At 35.8% G+C, this 18,386-nt stretch overlaps 1 protein-coding gene across 1 annotated transcript in view; it reads right to left on the bottom strand.

Moving 5' to 3' along the window:
* Window positions 1–255: 255 nt before the first annotated feature.
* SLC66A3 (solute carrier family 66 member 3) overlaps window positions 256–18,386 on the bottom strand; it is a 38,291-nt gene continuing 20,160 nt past the window's right edge. Inside the window, exons 2-7 of the mRNA XM_074287117.1 lie at window positions 16,355–16,437; window positions 15,986–16,055; window positions 6,293–6,350; window positions 4,885–5,005; window positions 1,495–1,536; window positions 256–743 (exon numbers count right to left, since the gene is read on the bottom strand). Of these exons, the coding sequence (XP_074143218.1) occupies window positions 652–743; window positions 1,495–1,536; window positions 4,885–5,005; window positions 6,293–6,350; window positions 15,986–16,055; window positions 16,355–16,437 (466 nt within the window). The 3' untranslated portion in view covers window positions 256–651. The remainder of the gene's footprint in view (window positions 744–1,494; window positions 1,537–4,884; window positions 5,006–6,292; window positions 6,351–15,985; window positions 16,056–16,354; window positions 16,438–18,386) is intronic.

Here is an 18,386-nt window from a genome sequence, read left to right as displayed (position 1 = left end):
AATTTCTTATTTTTTAATTTTATGATCTAGAAAAGGGCAATGATAAAGATAAATATCCCTTCCACTTATATACTTACTTCCTCTTATGAGCCCATAATTTTTGTTTTCAAAAAACAAAAACTGGTTTTGTCCAGCTACCTTAGTTTCAAAATTCAGTGAAGATAATTGTGTGTTTCTTCAAATAACGGAGGCCATTTTGGAAGCACCAAAATGGCATTGTTGCGTGTGTAGTATCTCATCACTCAATAGGAAATGACCAAGACAAAGTGAGATTTTTAATGACAATTTGAGGCTAATGTGGTACAATGGAAAAAACACTGACCCAGAGTATCAAGTCACTATCTTAAGTCAAGTGACTTTCCCCTTCCACCCACACCTACACACCAATACCTCAGTTTATAAAAAGATTTGGATTAGATGACCAATAAGCTCTGGGATACAATTCCAGCTCACCCTGTTCAAAATTTTTCCTCAAGGAAAATTTACTTGTAGCTTCAAGCTAAAAGTATTAAAAAATGTGTTTAGATAGTAAGGTTGCCACACTTAAAATCATCCTGATTTTAAAATCCAAATGACTTCAATCATGCTGGAGAAAATAAGTTAATTCTCTTTGCTCCAGTTTGAGTTGTGTTTCATTCCAGAGATGATCTGTTACTCATGCTTTGTAGTTATTCTTCTGTAGCGAAGTATTGTAGTTGTTACCCATATGTTTAGAGCTAGCATGATCAGGAAACGGATAAGAACTGAAATACAAAAATAATGTTAAATGTAAACAAGTAGAACACCAAAATGTTAAATATTATTAGTTCTTTTTTAAGATGCAAGACAAAATCATTCATTACACCAAACTGGCACATACCCTGGGGAAATGAAGTCTGCTGTGATGGTTGAGCAATCCCAAAATCAGCCATTATAATTAAAATGGTTACTAAGAGTGACTAGACAATGGCTTGGATATAATTTTCAAAACAAATATGACAAAATCTTGAAAACAAAAATCTTTTTAACTTAATATTTTGTGGAAGTGTGGAAGCTTGAAGATCTAGTCACTCTGATGTTTTATTCTTTAGAACATACAGAGCTCTCAGGTAAAAAAGATAATACTGGAAGGAGCGGTCTTCATCTTAGATGTAAGATGAAGTAACCTCATTTTACATATGAGAAAACAGATTCTTTCCTACATGCTATAGAAAACACATTTCATAAGCCCAGTGCTAGAAAAGACTGGATAGCCCACTAACCTCTCATTCACTTCTTTCTGCAAAGTATACTCTGGGGAGGAGGAGAGTTACAGGTGAGATTCAAAGGATTTAAAAGTATATTGTAAGGGGCTGGGTGCACACACCTTTTAATACATGAACTGCACAAGGAAGGACCAAGGAAAAGCTGTTCCTGTTTATTCATGAAACAACCCACTCTGGATTATATAAAAGAATGTCTTATGAAATAAAAGGTTCAGTGTGAATTAGGAAGAGACAAGGAAAGTGTGCTTACCCATGAGATCACGTGTGGTCATTAAAGTTGTTATTACTCTTGCTAAAAGTTAAAATAAAGTGCAAATTATGTTAATATATGAAGAACAACCATCAATCTGTATTTAAGTCATAGAATGTTAAATCTGATAAGGACTTTAGCAATCATGTAACCTGAACTATTCCAGCCCTCACCCCTGCCAAATTTTCAGAAACTAAAACTTAAGCTGAAATTTTAACAACAGCTGATATTTGATATACCTCTTGTGAGCTTGCAAAGCTCACAATAGCCTGAAGAGTTCTATTAATTCATTTTACAGATGAAGATATTACAATTCAAATGCACTAAGTGATTTTCCTAATCACAAAGCTAAAAAGTGTCAGAGATGAGATTTTAAGTATAGGGTTTCCTGATTCCCAGTCCCACACACATTCCCATGAAAGTTCTTTACTGCAAGATGTTCTAAACCAAATTGGAAAGCATCTTTCCTTAAGTACTTGGAATGCATGGAATATATGAAATTAATTCTTCCACTTAATCTTTGAACAGCTAGTAACTTTTGCAATTATATGCACTCTTGTATTCCTCTTTAATTCTCTGCTGCAAAAATGAAGTTTGGTCCATTGATGGACCATTTCTAGCATCCAAAAGCATCAGAAGATAGTTTTGGAAACTACTGCAGTTCCCTGTGACTATCAACTAAGTTGATAAGAAAGGGGACATCAGTGGTAGTCCTTCCACACTAATGAAATTAGACTCTAAATTACATCTCTTCAAAGACATACATGTAGCCTTTTACTCAACCCTGTATTCTTAAAGTTTATTGCACAAGGAAGGCACCTGACAAAATGTTGAATGAAGAATTCTCTTCCCCTGAGAATGTTTTTACTATTGAGAATGTATATATTGGCATATAGTGCCAATGAACTGAATAGAGTAACACTAACAAATTATATTTACTTTGCAATAATGATACTGGAAAACATCTGTTTCTCAATCCTGACAATTATTAAAGAAAACCTTAATCCATCACTAGAAAGTAATAATAAGTAGCTATATCATCATTTGTACAATGCTTTATAAAGTCCCCCATAATTTAATCCATAGACTGGAACTAAAGAATGCTAATGCTTTCTCCATGCTGGGTCATTACAAATTCTAACTTTAGTCTCCCAATTTCATCTCCAATGCAACAATTAGTAATCTCCCACTAATAAGTCTAAAACGGCAAAGAAAGAACACTTAACTTGGCACTGGATGGATCTGGATTTGAGCCCTGATTCTACTCCTTAACAGCCTCTTAACAGCTTGGAAAAGAAGTCTTAAAATTTCAGCTTCCTGTTCTATAAAATGGGGATGTGTGCACAGGAATAAAGTTAGGAAACTGCTTTATAAATTGTTTAGGCCCCCGAGAAATGTAAGCTCTCATCATGACATACCTAGCACTGTGCTGCTGACAGTCTGCAAAGAAATTGTAAATGACCTAAATCACAAATAAATGTTCTAGCAGTAATGTTTTCACTGAGTCCTGTAATGAACAAGTAGTACAAGTAATTATAATTGATGATGAAGCAATAATATAGGATCACAACCTTGAATTAACCCCAAGTTCTATTTACAAATAAATCATAAATCTATCTAATGCAGAGGTAGGGGATTTTTTTTTTTCTACTAAGGACCATCTGGCTATTTATAACATCATTCGATGCCCCATACAAAAGTATCAACTTATAGAACTCAATCAGTGGAAAGTTGTACCTTCCCATGGCCTTAGCAAATGTTCCCTACCCCTACTCTTAAGTGCTCTAAATTATTCAAAGGCAAACTGAATTTCATAAATTTTTATGATACCATCATTCAGAGAAACAATAGAGACCAGCTAATATTAGGCCAGATGTTTGAAGGGAAGAAAGTTTTTAAGCCATTTTATTATGTCAGAAAAGAGCACAAACCTGTATTTCCCAAATTAATTTGGTCATGGAACAGCACCTCTGAAACTTCTATATAGAAGAGATTCATGAGTGCTGGCCTAAAGTAACAACCTCTGTGGAGAACTAGGGGGAAACAGTGTTTGGCCTAAAGTCAGGGAGACCTATGTTCAAAAACGGCCTCATATTTGACATGACACTAGCTGTACCATTAGCTGAGTCTTCTTGACCTCCTAGATGGTTGGATTTCTTTATCTTTTTTTTTATTATTATTATTATTAAAGCTTTCTATTTTCAAAACATGCATGGATAATTTTCCAACATTGACCTTTGCAAAGTCTTATAGTCCAAATTTCTCCTCCTTCCTTCCACCTCCTCCCCTAGAGGACAAGTAATCCAATATATGTTAAACATGTTAAAAATATATGTTAAATCCAATATATGCATACATATTTATATAATCATCTTGCTGTACAAGAAAAACCAGATCAAAGAAGGAAAAATTCAATACTTCAGCAGAAAGAAAGTTAAGCTGAGAAAGTTTTGGAACTAAAGTTAAGAGGCCTATTTTAGAAGTAAAAATCCTTCACTTTTTTTCCTTCTTAAAGAAAAAATTATCTTAATAATTTTTTCCTGTTGACAGTTAATAGGGTAGCTGGATAGAGTTCAGGGCCTGGAGTTAGGAAGATGTTAAATTCAATCTCAGATACTAGCAATGTAACCTTGGGCAAATTTCTTAATCCTGTTTGCCTCAGTTTCCTAATCTGTAAAATGACCTAAAGAAGGAAATGGAAGCCACTTTTGTATCTCTATCAAGAAAACCCCAAATGTGATCACAAATTAAGTGGACATAACCGAAATGAATGAACAACAATAACCAGTTGTTTTAGAATTGTAGTTGTTCATATTCTAGGAGAAAAAATGCTGGTACTAAAATACTATCTAGTAGAGTGTCTACTGCATGTTGTAAAACACCAAGGTTTCTCTTGGTAAATATTCTTTTAAGCAAAGAAGACTCATTACAGCCTATCAATTTTGTGTCAATATCTGTATTGATATATACAGGAACAAATTTTGAGGAAAACCAGTGTATTTTTTTTCCTACCTAGGGAGAGTAACCATCATATCCTCAGCACAAAGCTCCCTTATATCTGGTTTTTATTCTAGTCTGAGTACATAAAGGAGAGGGAGGCTGGAATAATCCTGGACTTTTGAGTCAGAAAGACTTAAATCCCACTTACTATCTGTATGTCCCTGGACAAGTCACCCCTTCTCTGTGTTTTTGATCTACAAAACAGGTAATAATACAACAATTTCCCAGCATGGTTGTGAGGATCTTGCAAATCTTATAGTGTTATATCAATATGTATTATACATATTACTACAGTCAATATATGTTAGTATGTAACAGTACATTTTATTACTCCTAAGACTTTAGCAAACTCAGGAATACATCACTTTTCCCGCCCCCACCTTTCCTTACTTGCACAAGTATAGGCAGACATGCTCCAGGTTAGGGCACTCACTGTACCAGAATCCCTTGTCTCCCACAGGTACTGGAGCTGGGCAAACTTGCTGGCAGCACTAATAAAGGTGCACAAATTCTGTTCCAGAGAAAAGGGGAAAGAATCAAAATCAAGACCTAATTTTGTAAAAGCTCAAGTTTCTTTTCATACTGTGTGAGGTCAAAACCTCCATGTGTTTTTATCTACCAAATATTGGGAAATAAAAAATCCTTCAGACAGATTTTTTTGTGTTTCTCTTTGTGTTTTTCTCTCCAGTGCCCAGTAAAGGCCTCCATAGTGGGAACTTAATATATGCTTGGGAATGATTGATTAAAGGGATACCTTTTAAAATTTAGTTACTGAACTATAGAAATCAAGAGGTAGCCAGGGCCAACTCCCAGGTATTCTGGAATCAGGTGAGCTAAGTTCAAAGATCAGCTCTGTTTCCTGTGTAACTCTGGATAAATCATTCTGTTGACTATTCACTTTTTTTTTTTTTAACATAGAAAATTAAGGGGAAAAGCCTCTTAATGTTAGAAATGACAAAGAAATAGCCTCAATATTAACTCTCCCCTACCCTAGTGCTAAATCCAGTTCTCTTCATCCTGCGACACAATTCCCTTCACTATATAAACAATTTCAATGTGATGGAAACCATTGTAAAGGAAACCAATGAGGCCCAGAGTACTGGATCTGCTGTTCACAGGGTTGAACCTAGAATGAAAGAAACCTAGGTCTTTTATCATTGGGAATAAGTCTATATGATAAACATTGTTTAAAATGTGATACTTGTAAGTATCCAACAAGACATAGCTAGATATATGCCTAAAAGTGGGCTTTAAAAAACAAAACAAAAACAACAACAACAAAAAAAAAAAAAACCCAGGGCATGAAACAGTGTTTGTGTGATTTTATATATATATATATATGTACACACACACACACACACACACATACATACATAAAATACCCCTCTTGCTTAACTCAATATCTTGATTACATTTGACATTTTTACATCACAATTTATACAGTTAATCTTTCATGTTGCTTATATCAAGCATATTGTTGCCACGGTGGCAAAATTATTAATTGCAGCACGATAATAAATATCATTGCAAGTTATTATGCTATGATAACATGTTAATGCCACCATTCCATTGTAGCATGGAAGAGACCCTGGGTTCATAAAGGCCATCATGCCAGCAAAACACAAAGTCTGGCATGTCTTAGCATACAAGACTTTCAAGTTACAGACTGAAAAAACTAGCAGCCTAGCAATATCCCTACTTAGAACTTTCACATCCATTACTTCATAGTAGATATTCAATAAATGTTGATAGTGACAAGGTTTGAGATATACATTTTCAAGAGGGATGAGAAACTTACCATTGCCAAGTCTATTATCCATTTTTGAAGAGTCAAAAAGTACCATCCACCCAGAAATCTGTCAGTGTTAAGTCACACAACAAATGATTTAAGATCGTATCACAACTACCCAATCAACCATAATTCAGTACATACTGCCACTTAAAAGGGAGTAACAATCTATGCCCAAATAGCTGGGTATACAATCTCTGTGAATGTCTTGACAAAGCTCCCTTTTTCTAGACTACCACTTCCTAGTAGTATGTATTCTATTCCCATTAGAATGTCAGCTCCTTGAGTGAATAAACAAATGGGGTGAAACACATTTATTAAGCCCTTAACTATTTTTCAAGCACTGTATTAAGTATCTGTATTTTTTCCCAGAGAACCCTTTTCCCTTGAAAACCTCCTTGTATCTGCTTTGATTCAGGTCCTGTCCATATCTCTTTATGTACTCTCCCTTAAAAGTATAAGCTCCCCGAATGGTAACTATTTTCACTTTGATTTTGTATTTCAGGGGCTTAAGCACAATGCCTGACATATAAGTAATAAAACACAGATCCTCTAATACAAAAGTTTTGCCTTCCAAATAAATTCTGCATTATGGTTATCTATTTCTATTGCTCTTGTGGAATATAAACTCCATGTGGGGATCAGAAAGTAGCATGGGACAGTGGAAAGAGCATCTGTTCTGGTCAAATCCTGCTTCTGATTAATACCACCCGCACACTCTTACTTGACCAAGTAAATGACTCATGTTTGTCAACTGGAAAATGGGAATGACAGTGGACTAATGGTCCCTTTTCAGATCCAGAGTTATAATCCTATGATCCCCAGCTGGATTATAAATTCCATGTGTGCAAAAATGTTTGTGGCAGCCCTCTTTGTATTGGCCAGAAACTGGAAACTGAGTGGATGCTCATCAGTTGGAGAATGGATAAATAAATTGTGGTACATGAATGTTATGGAATATTATTGTTCTGTAAGAAATGACCACCAGGATGATTTCGGAGAGACCTGGAGAGGCCTACATGAACTGATGCTGAGTGAAGTGAGCAGAACCAGGAGATCATTATACATGGCAAAAACAAATTTATACGATGATCAATTCTGATGGCTGCGGCTCTCTTCAACATTAAGATGATTCAAACCAGTTCCAATTGTTCAGTAATGAAGCGAATCAGCTACACTCAAAGAGAGAACTATGGAAAATGAGTGTGGACCACAACATAGCATTTCCACTCTTTCTGTTATTGTTTGCTTGTGTTTTTGTTTTCCTTCTCAGGTTTTTTTTTTCTTTCTTTCTAGATCTAATTTTTCTTGTGCAGCAAGATAACTATATAAATATGTATACATATATTGTATTTAACATATACCTTAACATATTTAACATGTATTGGACTACCTGCCATCTAGGGGAGGGGGTGGGGAGGAGGGGAAAAATTGGAAAAGGTTTTACATGGGTCAATATTGAAAAATTACCCATACATATATCTTGTAAATAAAAAACCATAATAATAATAATAAATAAATAAATAAATAAATTCCATGTGGGAAAACAAAATAGCCTCATAGAGTAGAAAGAGTGCTAGCTCATTCTCCAGTAAGATAAATGGTCAGAGAATATGACAAAGTTCACAAACATAGCAGCCACATGAAAAAATGTTTCAAAAGCATAAATGATAAAAGTAATAAGAAAACCTTAACAATTTGGAAGTTTTACATCACATTCAGATAACTGGCAAAAATAACAAGATAGAGATAATTGATGTGGGAGGATTATGGAAATGCACTTTTGGTGGAGCTGTGAGTTTGTATAGCCGATCTGGCAATTTCTTAACTATGCAAGAGATTCCACTGTTAGGCATTTAGTCCATGGAAGTCAAATAACAAAAAGGTTCCATATAACACTGAAATATTTATTATAACTCTTTTTTGTAGTAGGAAAGGAAATGCAAACAAAGTAGATTTCAAGTTTATTATTGTGCTATAAGAAACATTATTATATTGTTATAATAATGCACGAAAAAAGACTTACATGAACTAATAATACAAAGAGAATAAGCAGAACTAAGAAAACATTTTTTCAAGACTAGGTCATCCCTATCTTGCTCAGATTTAGCAGACACTCACACCCAGTTCCACTGCTGGACAATATTATTAAGGTCTTATAGCTTATGCTTGAATAGTATCTAATATACGGGCACTACGCTAAGTGCTTTGTAATTATCATCTCATTTGATACTCACAATAATTCTAGGAGAGATGCATTATTCTCCCATTTTGCAGATGAGAAAACTGAGGCAACCAGGTTAAGTGACTTATCTACAGTCATATAGCTAGGAAATATGTGATACTTTAAACTCAGGTCTTCCTGACTCCAGATCCAGTACTCAGTGCTATCTAACTGCCTTTAGGCACAGAAAAATTGACTTGATCCATTTTCCTGAGCTGCTTTGCCCCTCTTACCTTGGTAGCCCTCCCCAGAAGCATTTGCTACACTGGGGCCAGACCTCATATATGAACACCCACTACAAATCAGAAACACAGAACTCAAATGATTCCTCTAACCTTACCTTTCCCCAAAAGCAAGGACTGGAGCAAGATGTGCCCCACAGCAACTATCAGGAAAAATAACATATATTTTGACTACAAAAATGCGGATGTAAAATATCACCAAAACAATCGAAACTAAATGCTGTGAAATTATCAGGGCAAACTTGGCCTAAGAGGAGTGAAATGGGAGAAGACTCTTCCCCTCCCATTTGTAGAAGTCTTGGTCCATGGGCATGAAGGCCTGAATAAGATCTAAGACTTTTTTGATGTTAAGTTTTTTCTGCCTTACTCTTAAACCTTTTATCATAAGGGATGTTTCTCTGGGAGGAGGCAATGGGAAAGATACAGGAGGAAATTTAATTGATAGTAAAACATGCTATCATTCTTTTTTTCCTCAATCATTTAGAGAACCAGCTCTAGAGTCAGAAAACCTGGATTTAAATTCTACCTTTGATGTTGAGAAGTTGGGAAGACTAACAATCACTTTTCCTTATTATTCAAATGTCAGAGTTGGGTACATGGCTTCTGAGGTTTCTTCTAGCCCTAAATCTGTAATTTGATAATATTTTAGCTACATTTTGCACCCTTCCTACTACCAGGGCTGATGCTTAATGTTTTGGAATGAATCAGTAAAACAATTTGACAAATAAAATGCCTACTACTACTCCTCTTCTTATGGACAAGGAACTACATTTTGGTTCCCAGATAGGGAGTAATCTGTCTAGGGCTGCACAGTTAGTAATCATCCCAATCAATGCAATAAATAAATAAATAAACAATAAATAAATAAGTAAATAAGTAAATAGCTGTATTTAGTAAATCTTCAGGTAAGATTCTTTTTGGGATAGGGTGGGCGGAGGCCCAAGGCAATTGGGGGTAAGATGTGCCCCACAGCAACTATCAGGAAAAATAATGTCCAGGGTCACACAGCTAGTAAGCTAGAAAGTGCAGTGTGTCTGAGGTTGCCTCTGAACACAGGTTCTCCTGACTTCAGAGCCAGTGCTCTATCCACTGCATATTCTAGCCACCTCTCATGCTCAATAAATCTTGATGAATATGGAAACATTTTAATTTACCCTCCCACTGGCTCCCATATATAAATGGGGTACTTTGTGGGATACTGAAGGACCTACTTTGGGTATTCAAAGTAAGATCTAGGCAGCCCACCCACTCCCAAGTGGCATAAATCTCCAAACATTATATCTGAGAGTGCTGTGAATAGACATATTCTCAAGTTGTAATAATGGTAGATCCCAATATTAGAAAGCCAGGAGCTTTGGATTCTACTCCCTTCTGATATTAGTATCCTATGTGACTGTGGGCAAATAATCAAAATGCAATTATTAAGTATCTACTGTGTGCCACACATTGTGCTAAGTGCAGAAGATACAAAAGAAGCAAAGATAGTCCTTGCTTCTCAAGGAACTCATCGTGAAAAGTTGGACAAAACTGGAAAAATATCAGTGTCTCTATATTCCCTAGCAGGGGTCAGTGGTCCTCAAACTTTTTAAATAGGGGCCCAGTTCACTGTCCCTCAGACTTGGAGGGCCGGACTGTAGTTAAAACAAAACCTCACACTCTATCTCCGCCCCTCAGCCCATTTGCCATAACCTGGCCGGCTGCATAAATGTCCTCAGTGGGCTGCAGTTTGAGAACTCCTGTGCCTAGCTCTTCTACCATTTATCGGGTTTTTTTTTTTTGTTTTTTTTTAATTCCTGGAGTGGAATGCTGCTGGCTGTGGGCACTTGCAATCTTGGTTTGGGCTTCCTGGTGAGAAGGGAGAGCTGAAGGGAAGCTTGAAGCACCCATCTCCTCACCCCATGAATTAAAGCTACTTACACTAATACCTCTTATTTACCAAAAAAAATGAACATGCAAAGAAGAAAGAATCCCACCACTTTAATATATGGGAACAGGGAAGACCAAGGTTCTTATTCAGAGGAAACTTTAATTAAAAAAAAAAAAAAAAAAAACTTCTACCCCAAAGAGTAAGTAACATGAAATGGCTCCCCACACAGAGAGAATTTATAGAACTCAAAAAAAGAATTTAAAAATCAAATGAGAGACATTAAATAAAAACTTAAAAAAATAAAAATAAAAACCATTCAAGAAAAACAAGATAGAAAAAAAAAGTTAACCAAGTAGAAAAAGAGATACAGAGTCTCAAAGATGAAAATAATTCTCAATTCTGATGGAAGTGGCTCTCTTCAAGGAGAGGATCCAAATCGGTTCCAATTGATCGGTGATGAACAGAGCCAGCTACACCTGGTGAAAGAACACTGGGAAATGAGTGTGGACCACAACATAGCATTTCCACTCTTTCTGTTATTGCTTGCTTGCATTTTTGTTTTTCTTCCCAGCTTGTTTTTACCGTCTTTCTAAATCCGATTTATCTTATGCAGCAAGACAACGGTATACATATGTATACATATATAGTATTTAACATATGCCTTAACATATTTAACATGTATGGGACTACCTGCCATTTAGGGGAGGGGGTGGAGGGAAGGAGGGGAAAAGTTGGAACAGAAGTTTTAGCAAGGGTCAATGCTGAAAAACTACCCATGCATATGTTTTGTCAATAAAAAGTTATAATACTTAACAACAATACTATATGATGATCAATTTTGATGGATGTGGCCATCTATGTAGTGGTTCATAATCATCTCTTAGAGTTCTTTTGCTGGGTGTAGCTGGTTCAGTTCATTACTGCTCCATTGGAACTGATTTCTTCAGTTGGCCATATTCATCAGAATTGATCATCATATAGTATTGTTAAATGGGGAAGCAACGAGTGAGGAAAGGAGTGGGTAAGAGGAGGTTAACTGCAAGGCAAGTTATGGAACAGAATTTAAAGAGTCAACAGGGATAAGAAAGACATGGGTATGGGGGGGGTTGTATGTCTATGTGTATGTGTGTCTACATATATATGTAAATATATCTTAATTTTTAACTGTTGCTTGCTTGGGGGTGTAAAAGAGAATGAAAGGGGGGAGAAAGAATAAAGTAAATAAAGTGCACAGCAAAGGACCAAAGAACGATTTACAAGAAAGAAAAAATTGACATTCATGAATATAATTTCTTCCCCTAATATATATACTTTTTTTTTATTTTTTTTTTTTTTAACTACTCCAAAGACAGCATTTTATTTCCTATCCAGAAGCAGGAGTTCTTCCCCTGATTCCCCATTAATTGGATGTTACAGAAGTTATATGACAGGAATCTCCTCCCTAGGAGCTTACATTCTAGAAGGGGGAAGCTAACAGAGGAGGGCTAAGAGCAAAGAACAAAAGATTCTTTTCAAATCTCCTCTTTAATTTTAAAATATATGTTAAATCTAATATATGTATACATATTTATACAGTTATCTTGCTGCACAAGAAAAATCAGATCTAAAAAGAAAAAAACCTGAGAAAGAAATCAAAATGCAAGCAAACATCAACAGAAAGCATAAAAATGCTATGCTGTAGTCCAACATTCAGTTCCCTCTCTGGGTCTATTATATATACTTCCTTGATCTGGTAATTTGTTGTTATATATTTTTAATCCTCCCTGATATTCTGTTGGGCACATGATAATGTTCTCTTTTATTTTGCTTTATTTTGTTTTGTATTCTTTTTCTATTTTTTCTTATTCTGTTTTTTCAAATAAAATCAATGAAAAACAATTTTTTTTTTTAAATTTCTTGGAGGTAGCTAGTTACTAAGCACAATACAAACTGGCAAAACAGAGTGTCCTGGGCCCAGAGTCAGGAACACCTAAGTTCAAATGCAGTCTTAAACAATGACTAGTTGTATGATCATAGTTAACTCACTTAATATCTGCCTGCCTCAGTTTCTTCAACTATAAAATAAGGATAACACTTACCTCCCAGTTGTGAGAATCAAATAAGGTAATATTGGTAAAGCAGTTAGCAGAGTATGAAGCACATGGTAAGCACTTAATAAATTCTTCCTTCCTTTTTTCCTCTCTCCCTCTTTCTTTTTTCTCTTCCTTTCTCTTCTCCTTCCTTCCTTTTCCCTCTATTTATCATTTTATATACTATCATATCATATCAAAATTTCTTTTCTCATCTTTGCCAATCTGATAAGTATAAAGTGAAACCTCCATTTAAAATTTGAATTTCTCTTATTAGTGATGTGGAACATTCTTTCATAGGTTGTTGATGATTTGTGTTTCATTTGAAAACTACCAATTTGTATCCACTGTCCACTTATCATTTGAAAAATGGTTCTTTTTCTTATATAGCTAACTCAGTTCCCTCTATAGCTTAGAAAGTGTTATTTGCTATAAAATTTCTTTTCTCTCCAGTTGATGGCAGTTGTTAATGTTGTCTAAGCAAAAATTTTGTAGTTTATAATTTTCCAGCCATTTCCAAATCATGGTACCTTTGCTTTAATCCTCAACCTCTGACTTCGGAACTGAGACTGTCCCCGACCCAGAGGTACATGGCTCCTGATCAGTGAACCTTGCCTTGCCTAGAACCAGGCATTTCGTGGCCATTTTCATACTAGGTCACTTATATTCTGACCTTCCTCATCCTCTCATCAGAAGCCTAGCATATTTACAAAGGCAGACAAACCCAATCATGTCCAGAAGTGATAACCAGGGTGGTCACATCATGTCTTATATGACATGGCTGAAGGAATAGAAGTTTAGCCTTGAGAAGGGAAGACTTATGGGGGATAATCATCAGGAAGGAAGCAGAGGAATGGGGGGCATGACACCCATCTTTAAATATCTGAAGAGTTGCAATTGGTTTAGAAGTCCAAACAAAGAGCAACAGGTACATAATAGGAAAGCAAATTTTAGCTTAATATGAAGAAAAGCTTCCTAACAATTAGCACATTTCAAAGGTACAATGGGCTTACATATATTACAAGGCAGTGACTTTCCCATTTCTGAAGGTATTTAAACAATTCAGCAATTAAGTTCAAAGAATATTTGAGAATTCTATGTTCTGTTTTCAGGAGAGCTTTAACTAGATTTATATTAAATGCTGAGTTCCTTTTCAAGTCTAAATATCTAATTCCATAATTTTTGAGAAATGTCTAGTAGCAGGGAAGCCTAAGAGAAAAGTTTCACAAAAACTGAAAATATAAGGCTATTATAAATGGAGATTTGTCTTCCCTTCTGCCCTTTAGGCTACAATTTCTGCTCACAAAGAACAAACCCTTTGCAGAAGTTATGCTCTCAGATAAGAAGAGAAAAAGGAAAATAGATCATCTACTTGACATGATTTCTTTTGTTATAAATCCAGTTACAGCTCTATCAAATTGCTCAAATCTAGCCTAATTAATTTTCAGGATAGTCCAATAGTAGTGAGAATCCAGTTCATTCATCACAATCATAAAGCTTCTTGTTTATGAATTTTGTGATATCCATAAACCATATAGTCTTAAGGAAAACCTGCCCATGTTCATAAAAGTTTCTCTTTGGAATTCTCTGACGTTGGGTCAGTCGTATCAGAAGTATCAAACTGAAATAGAAATAGGGTCACTAACTGTACATGTGGTCTATGAAGGCAATAAATTAACATATATATGTTTTAATGTATTTTTATTTATTTTTCTAATTATTTCCTAATTATGTTTTAATCTACTTGGATCTGCACTCAGGAGTGTTACTGATACTGATGCAGGCCACATGGTGGTAATGAACAATACACTCAAATAAATTAAATAAATGGTTTTACAACTTGTGAGTGGCAGCTGTACTTTTAGCTTGGGCAAGATATGGAGTCCTAGTTAATAAATTAAAAAAAAAAAAAAAGATGCCAGTGAAGCCTCATTCTCACTACAAGACAAGACTATCTTTTGGTAGTCTCAGAATTCTAACATTAGTAGAGACTCATTATTGGTTCTTCAATCTTCTCTGAAAGCCCTCCCCAAAGGTAAAAAACAAAATAAAAACCACTCCCCCCTAAGGCAATCCATGCCATTTTGGAGAAGCTGTCATTGCTACAAAGTTTTTCCTTACATTCGGGCTATTTATCTCTACAACTTCCTGCCCTCTGGAGCCAAAAAGAATGTCTAATCTCTCTTATACATGTTCATCTTTCAAATACTTAACTAAATCTTTTTTTCCAGGCAAAACATCAGTTCTTTCAATGAATTTCCATGTGGTATAGGGTTGAGGCCTTCTGCTTGTGTAGCTGCCTTCCCCCTGAACATGTCCTAGCTTAAAATGTTTTTCATAAAGTGCATCGCCCATATATTCTTGACTTAATCTGACCAGGGAAAGATACTCAGACCATCTCATTTTTTGGACTTTTCCTGTCCTACAAACAGCAACAGTTTTTATATATATATTTTTCCTATGCCACTAATGAAACAGTTTGAACCAGGGAGAGACCTTAACCTGGGGTATGCAAACTTTGTGATAAGTGTTTTGTGCAATCAGTTTTTTGGCCTTGTCTAACTCTTTGTGACCCTATTTGAGGTTTTCTTGGCAGACATTGGAGTAATTTGCTATTTCTTTCTCTCACTTTACAAATGAGGAAATTGAAGCAAATAGTATTGAATAACTTGCCTAGGGTCACACACCTAGGTAAGCATCTGAAACTGGATTTGAACTCAGGTCTTCTTGACTTTCTGACTCCAAGTCCAATGCTCTATCTACTTTGCCACTTAGCTTCCCCTTTGATAACTGTACTTCAAAATAATTGGCTCCCTTTGTAAACCTAAGTATGTATTTATGTATTTTAAAACATCATTCTGAAAAGAAATCAATAGATCTCAATAATCTACCCAAAGGGTTCCATGACATACAAAAAATAAGAATCCCTATTTTAAATTAATCAAGTTGCAAACCACTGTTTTTAGTAATGACTGATCTTTCACTAGGCTTTATGCAGAAATAGACTGTCAAAGGAAGACAAGCAGCTCATGAAAACATTTGGCAAGTAAGACATAAGATACTGCCAACTATGCTGGAAGAAGAAAGACCCTCTTTTGCTGTATGGAATCAGTGAACTTAAGGCTTTGCACATGTACATTTCTGTTTCTGTTAATGCATACATATTATCCTGCACACTGACTCCCATCTTCATCCTGCCATCAAAAAGAACCAAGCAAACTCCAGACAATAATTCACATACTATTAACAAATAACAAATACTATTGGCATTTCAGCTTCCTGAAGACACTAAAAGGATACATGGCAATATATGGTATGGCCTGCTTCATGCTTCCATCGTAATGAAAAACACACAGCAAGAGGACGATATCTAAAAAATAAAAATATCTAGTTAGAGGCGAGAAAAGAGACAAAGGAATATTTAAAATAAAAGGCCGTAATGAGAGAGGCAGACTGTCTTTATGGAGTCAGGAGACCTGGGTTCAAGTCTCACTCCTAATACAGATTAGCTGTGAGACACATTTAGGATTCCAGTCTCCTGGCAATTCTTTAAGACTAAAGTTTACAGAGCAGGAACCATTATGAATTTTTAGAGGAAGTTTTCCTCCAGGGAATTTCACCAGTGAAATCTGAGCACTTGTCCAAAACCAGTCCAAAGGTAATAATTACCTTGTGCAATGAGGATTGGGTACTCCAGGTAGGTCAGTAGTGGGTAGCTGTAATAACTCTGGTACCGTAAGAACACAAGGAATCTGGATGGGATAAAAGAAATGGATTCTGCTCAGAACTGGCCTCTGAGAAGACGAAAGCTAAGAAGAAACATAATTATCCAACAGTTTTTAAGTAACTATGGTATGCAAGGCCCTGGATTTTTTTTTTTCTTTTTATCACATGGATATACAGAGAAGTCCAAAAGCTTAGTGATGTTTTAAGCTAATATATATGTATATATGTATATGTATATATAAAAACAACCATCCCACAACTCCAGGGGAAAGCAACCTATGAATAAATCAATTCTCCTTTGTCCTGCTAAAGATGCATCTCTATTTCACCCAGGCTAGAAGTGCAGTGGCCACTAATGGGTCCAGTCATTGCTAATAGGTGTGGGAGCTTTAATCTGTTCAATTTGCAACCTGGACCATTCTTCCCTCCTTAGGCAGCACAAGATGACTCCCTGATGCCTGGGGTTCGTTCATCATATTTGTGCCTGAATTAACACTACTGCAATCTGGAACCCCAAAATTCCAATATACAATTCAATTCTATTTACATTTATTAAGCACCTCTGAGTGCGATACTCGGACAGCTAGGTAGTACAGTGGGCATAATGTAAGAAGACCTATAATCAGGAAGACTCGATCTGGCCTGGGATGCTAGCTGTCTGACCCTGGTCGTATTACTTAACCCCATTTGCCTCAGTTTCCTCAAAAGTGAACTAGAGAACATGTGTAAAAACGTTTATCAGCCCTTTTTGTGGTGGCAAGGAACTGGAAACTGAGTGGATACCCATCAACTGGAGAATGGCTGAATAAATTATGGTATATGAATGGAGTGGATTATTCTTATTCTATGAGAAACGATCAGCAGGATGATTTCAGAAAGACCTGGACTTACTTGAATTGAGGCTAAGTGAAATGAGTAGAACCAAGAGAATATTGTACACAGCAACAAGATTATGTGATGATCAAATGTGATAGACTTGGCTCTTTTTAACAATGAAGTGATTCAGGCCAATTCCAATAGACTTGTGATGGAGAGAGCCATCTGCATTCAGACAATGGACCATGAGGATTGAATGTAGATCACAACATAGTATTTTCACTTTTTTTGCTGTTGTTTTCTTTTTTAAATTTTTTTCCCCTTTTGACCAGATTTTTCTTGTGCAGCATAATAAATGTGGAAATATGTTTAGAAGAATTGCACCTGTTTAACTATATTGGATTACTTGTTGTCTAGGGAAAGGAAGTAGAGAGAAGGAAGGGAAAAAATTTTGAACACAAGATTTTGCAAAAGTAAATGTTGAAAACTATCTTTGTATATATTTTGAAAATAAACAGCTATTAAAAAACAACAGGCAGCCAGGTGTTACAGTGGGTGGAACACCAGCCCTGAAGTTAAGAGGATCTGAGTTCAAATGTGACCTCAGACTCTTAACACTTCCTAGCTATGTGACCCTGGGCAAGTCATTTAACCTCAATTGCCTCAACAAAAAAACAACAACAACAATAACAACAACAAAATGAACTGGAGAAGAAAACGGCAAATCACTCCAGTATCTTGGCCAAAAAAATTCTAAGTGGAATCCTGACGAATTAGAATGACTGACCAACAACAAGATGCTGGATTCTGTGCTATGCTCTAGAAACACAGAAAAAAGAAAAAAAAAAGTCTTATAGGGGCTTATCTTCTCCAAGTGCAGGCCATTCTATCTCTCATTGTAGTCAAGGATGCCCTAAGGTTTTTGAGATAGGACTTTTGCTCATTAATTTTTAAGCATATAAAGGAATCCTGAGACTAAAACAAATTGTTGCTCTAAACCATGCTGCCTCTCATATTCCAACTGATTGCTCATTTCTGGTTACAAGTCTTTGTTGTTCAGTCATTTCAGTCGTACACAACTGTGATCCCATTGGGGGTTTATTGACAAAGATACTGAAATGCTTTGCTATTTCCTTCTCCAGCACACTTTACAGATGAG

This window comes from Sminthopsis crassicaudata, chromosome 2, assembly GCF_048593235.1.
Source record: "Sminthopsis crassicaudata isolate SCR6 chromosome 2, ASM4859323v1, whole genome shotgun sequence".
Taxonomy (NCBI): Eukaryota; Metazoa; Chordata; class Mammalia; order Dasyuromorphia; family Dasyuridae; genus Sminthopsis; species Sminthopsis crassicaudata.
The sequence above is the reverse complement of the archived record's forward strand: the minus strand, read 5'-3'. Positions and strand labels throughout refer to the sequence as shown.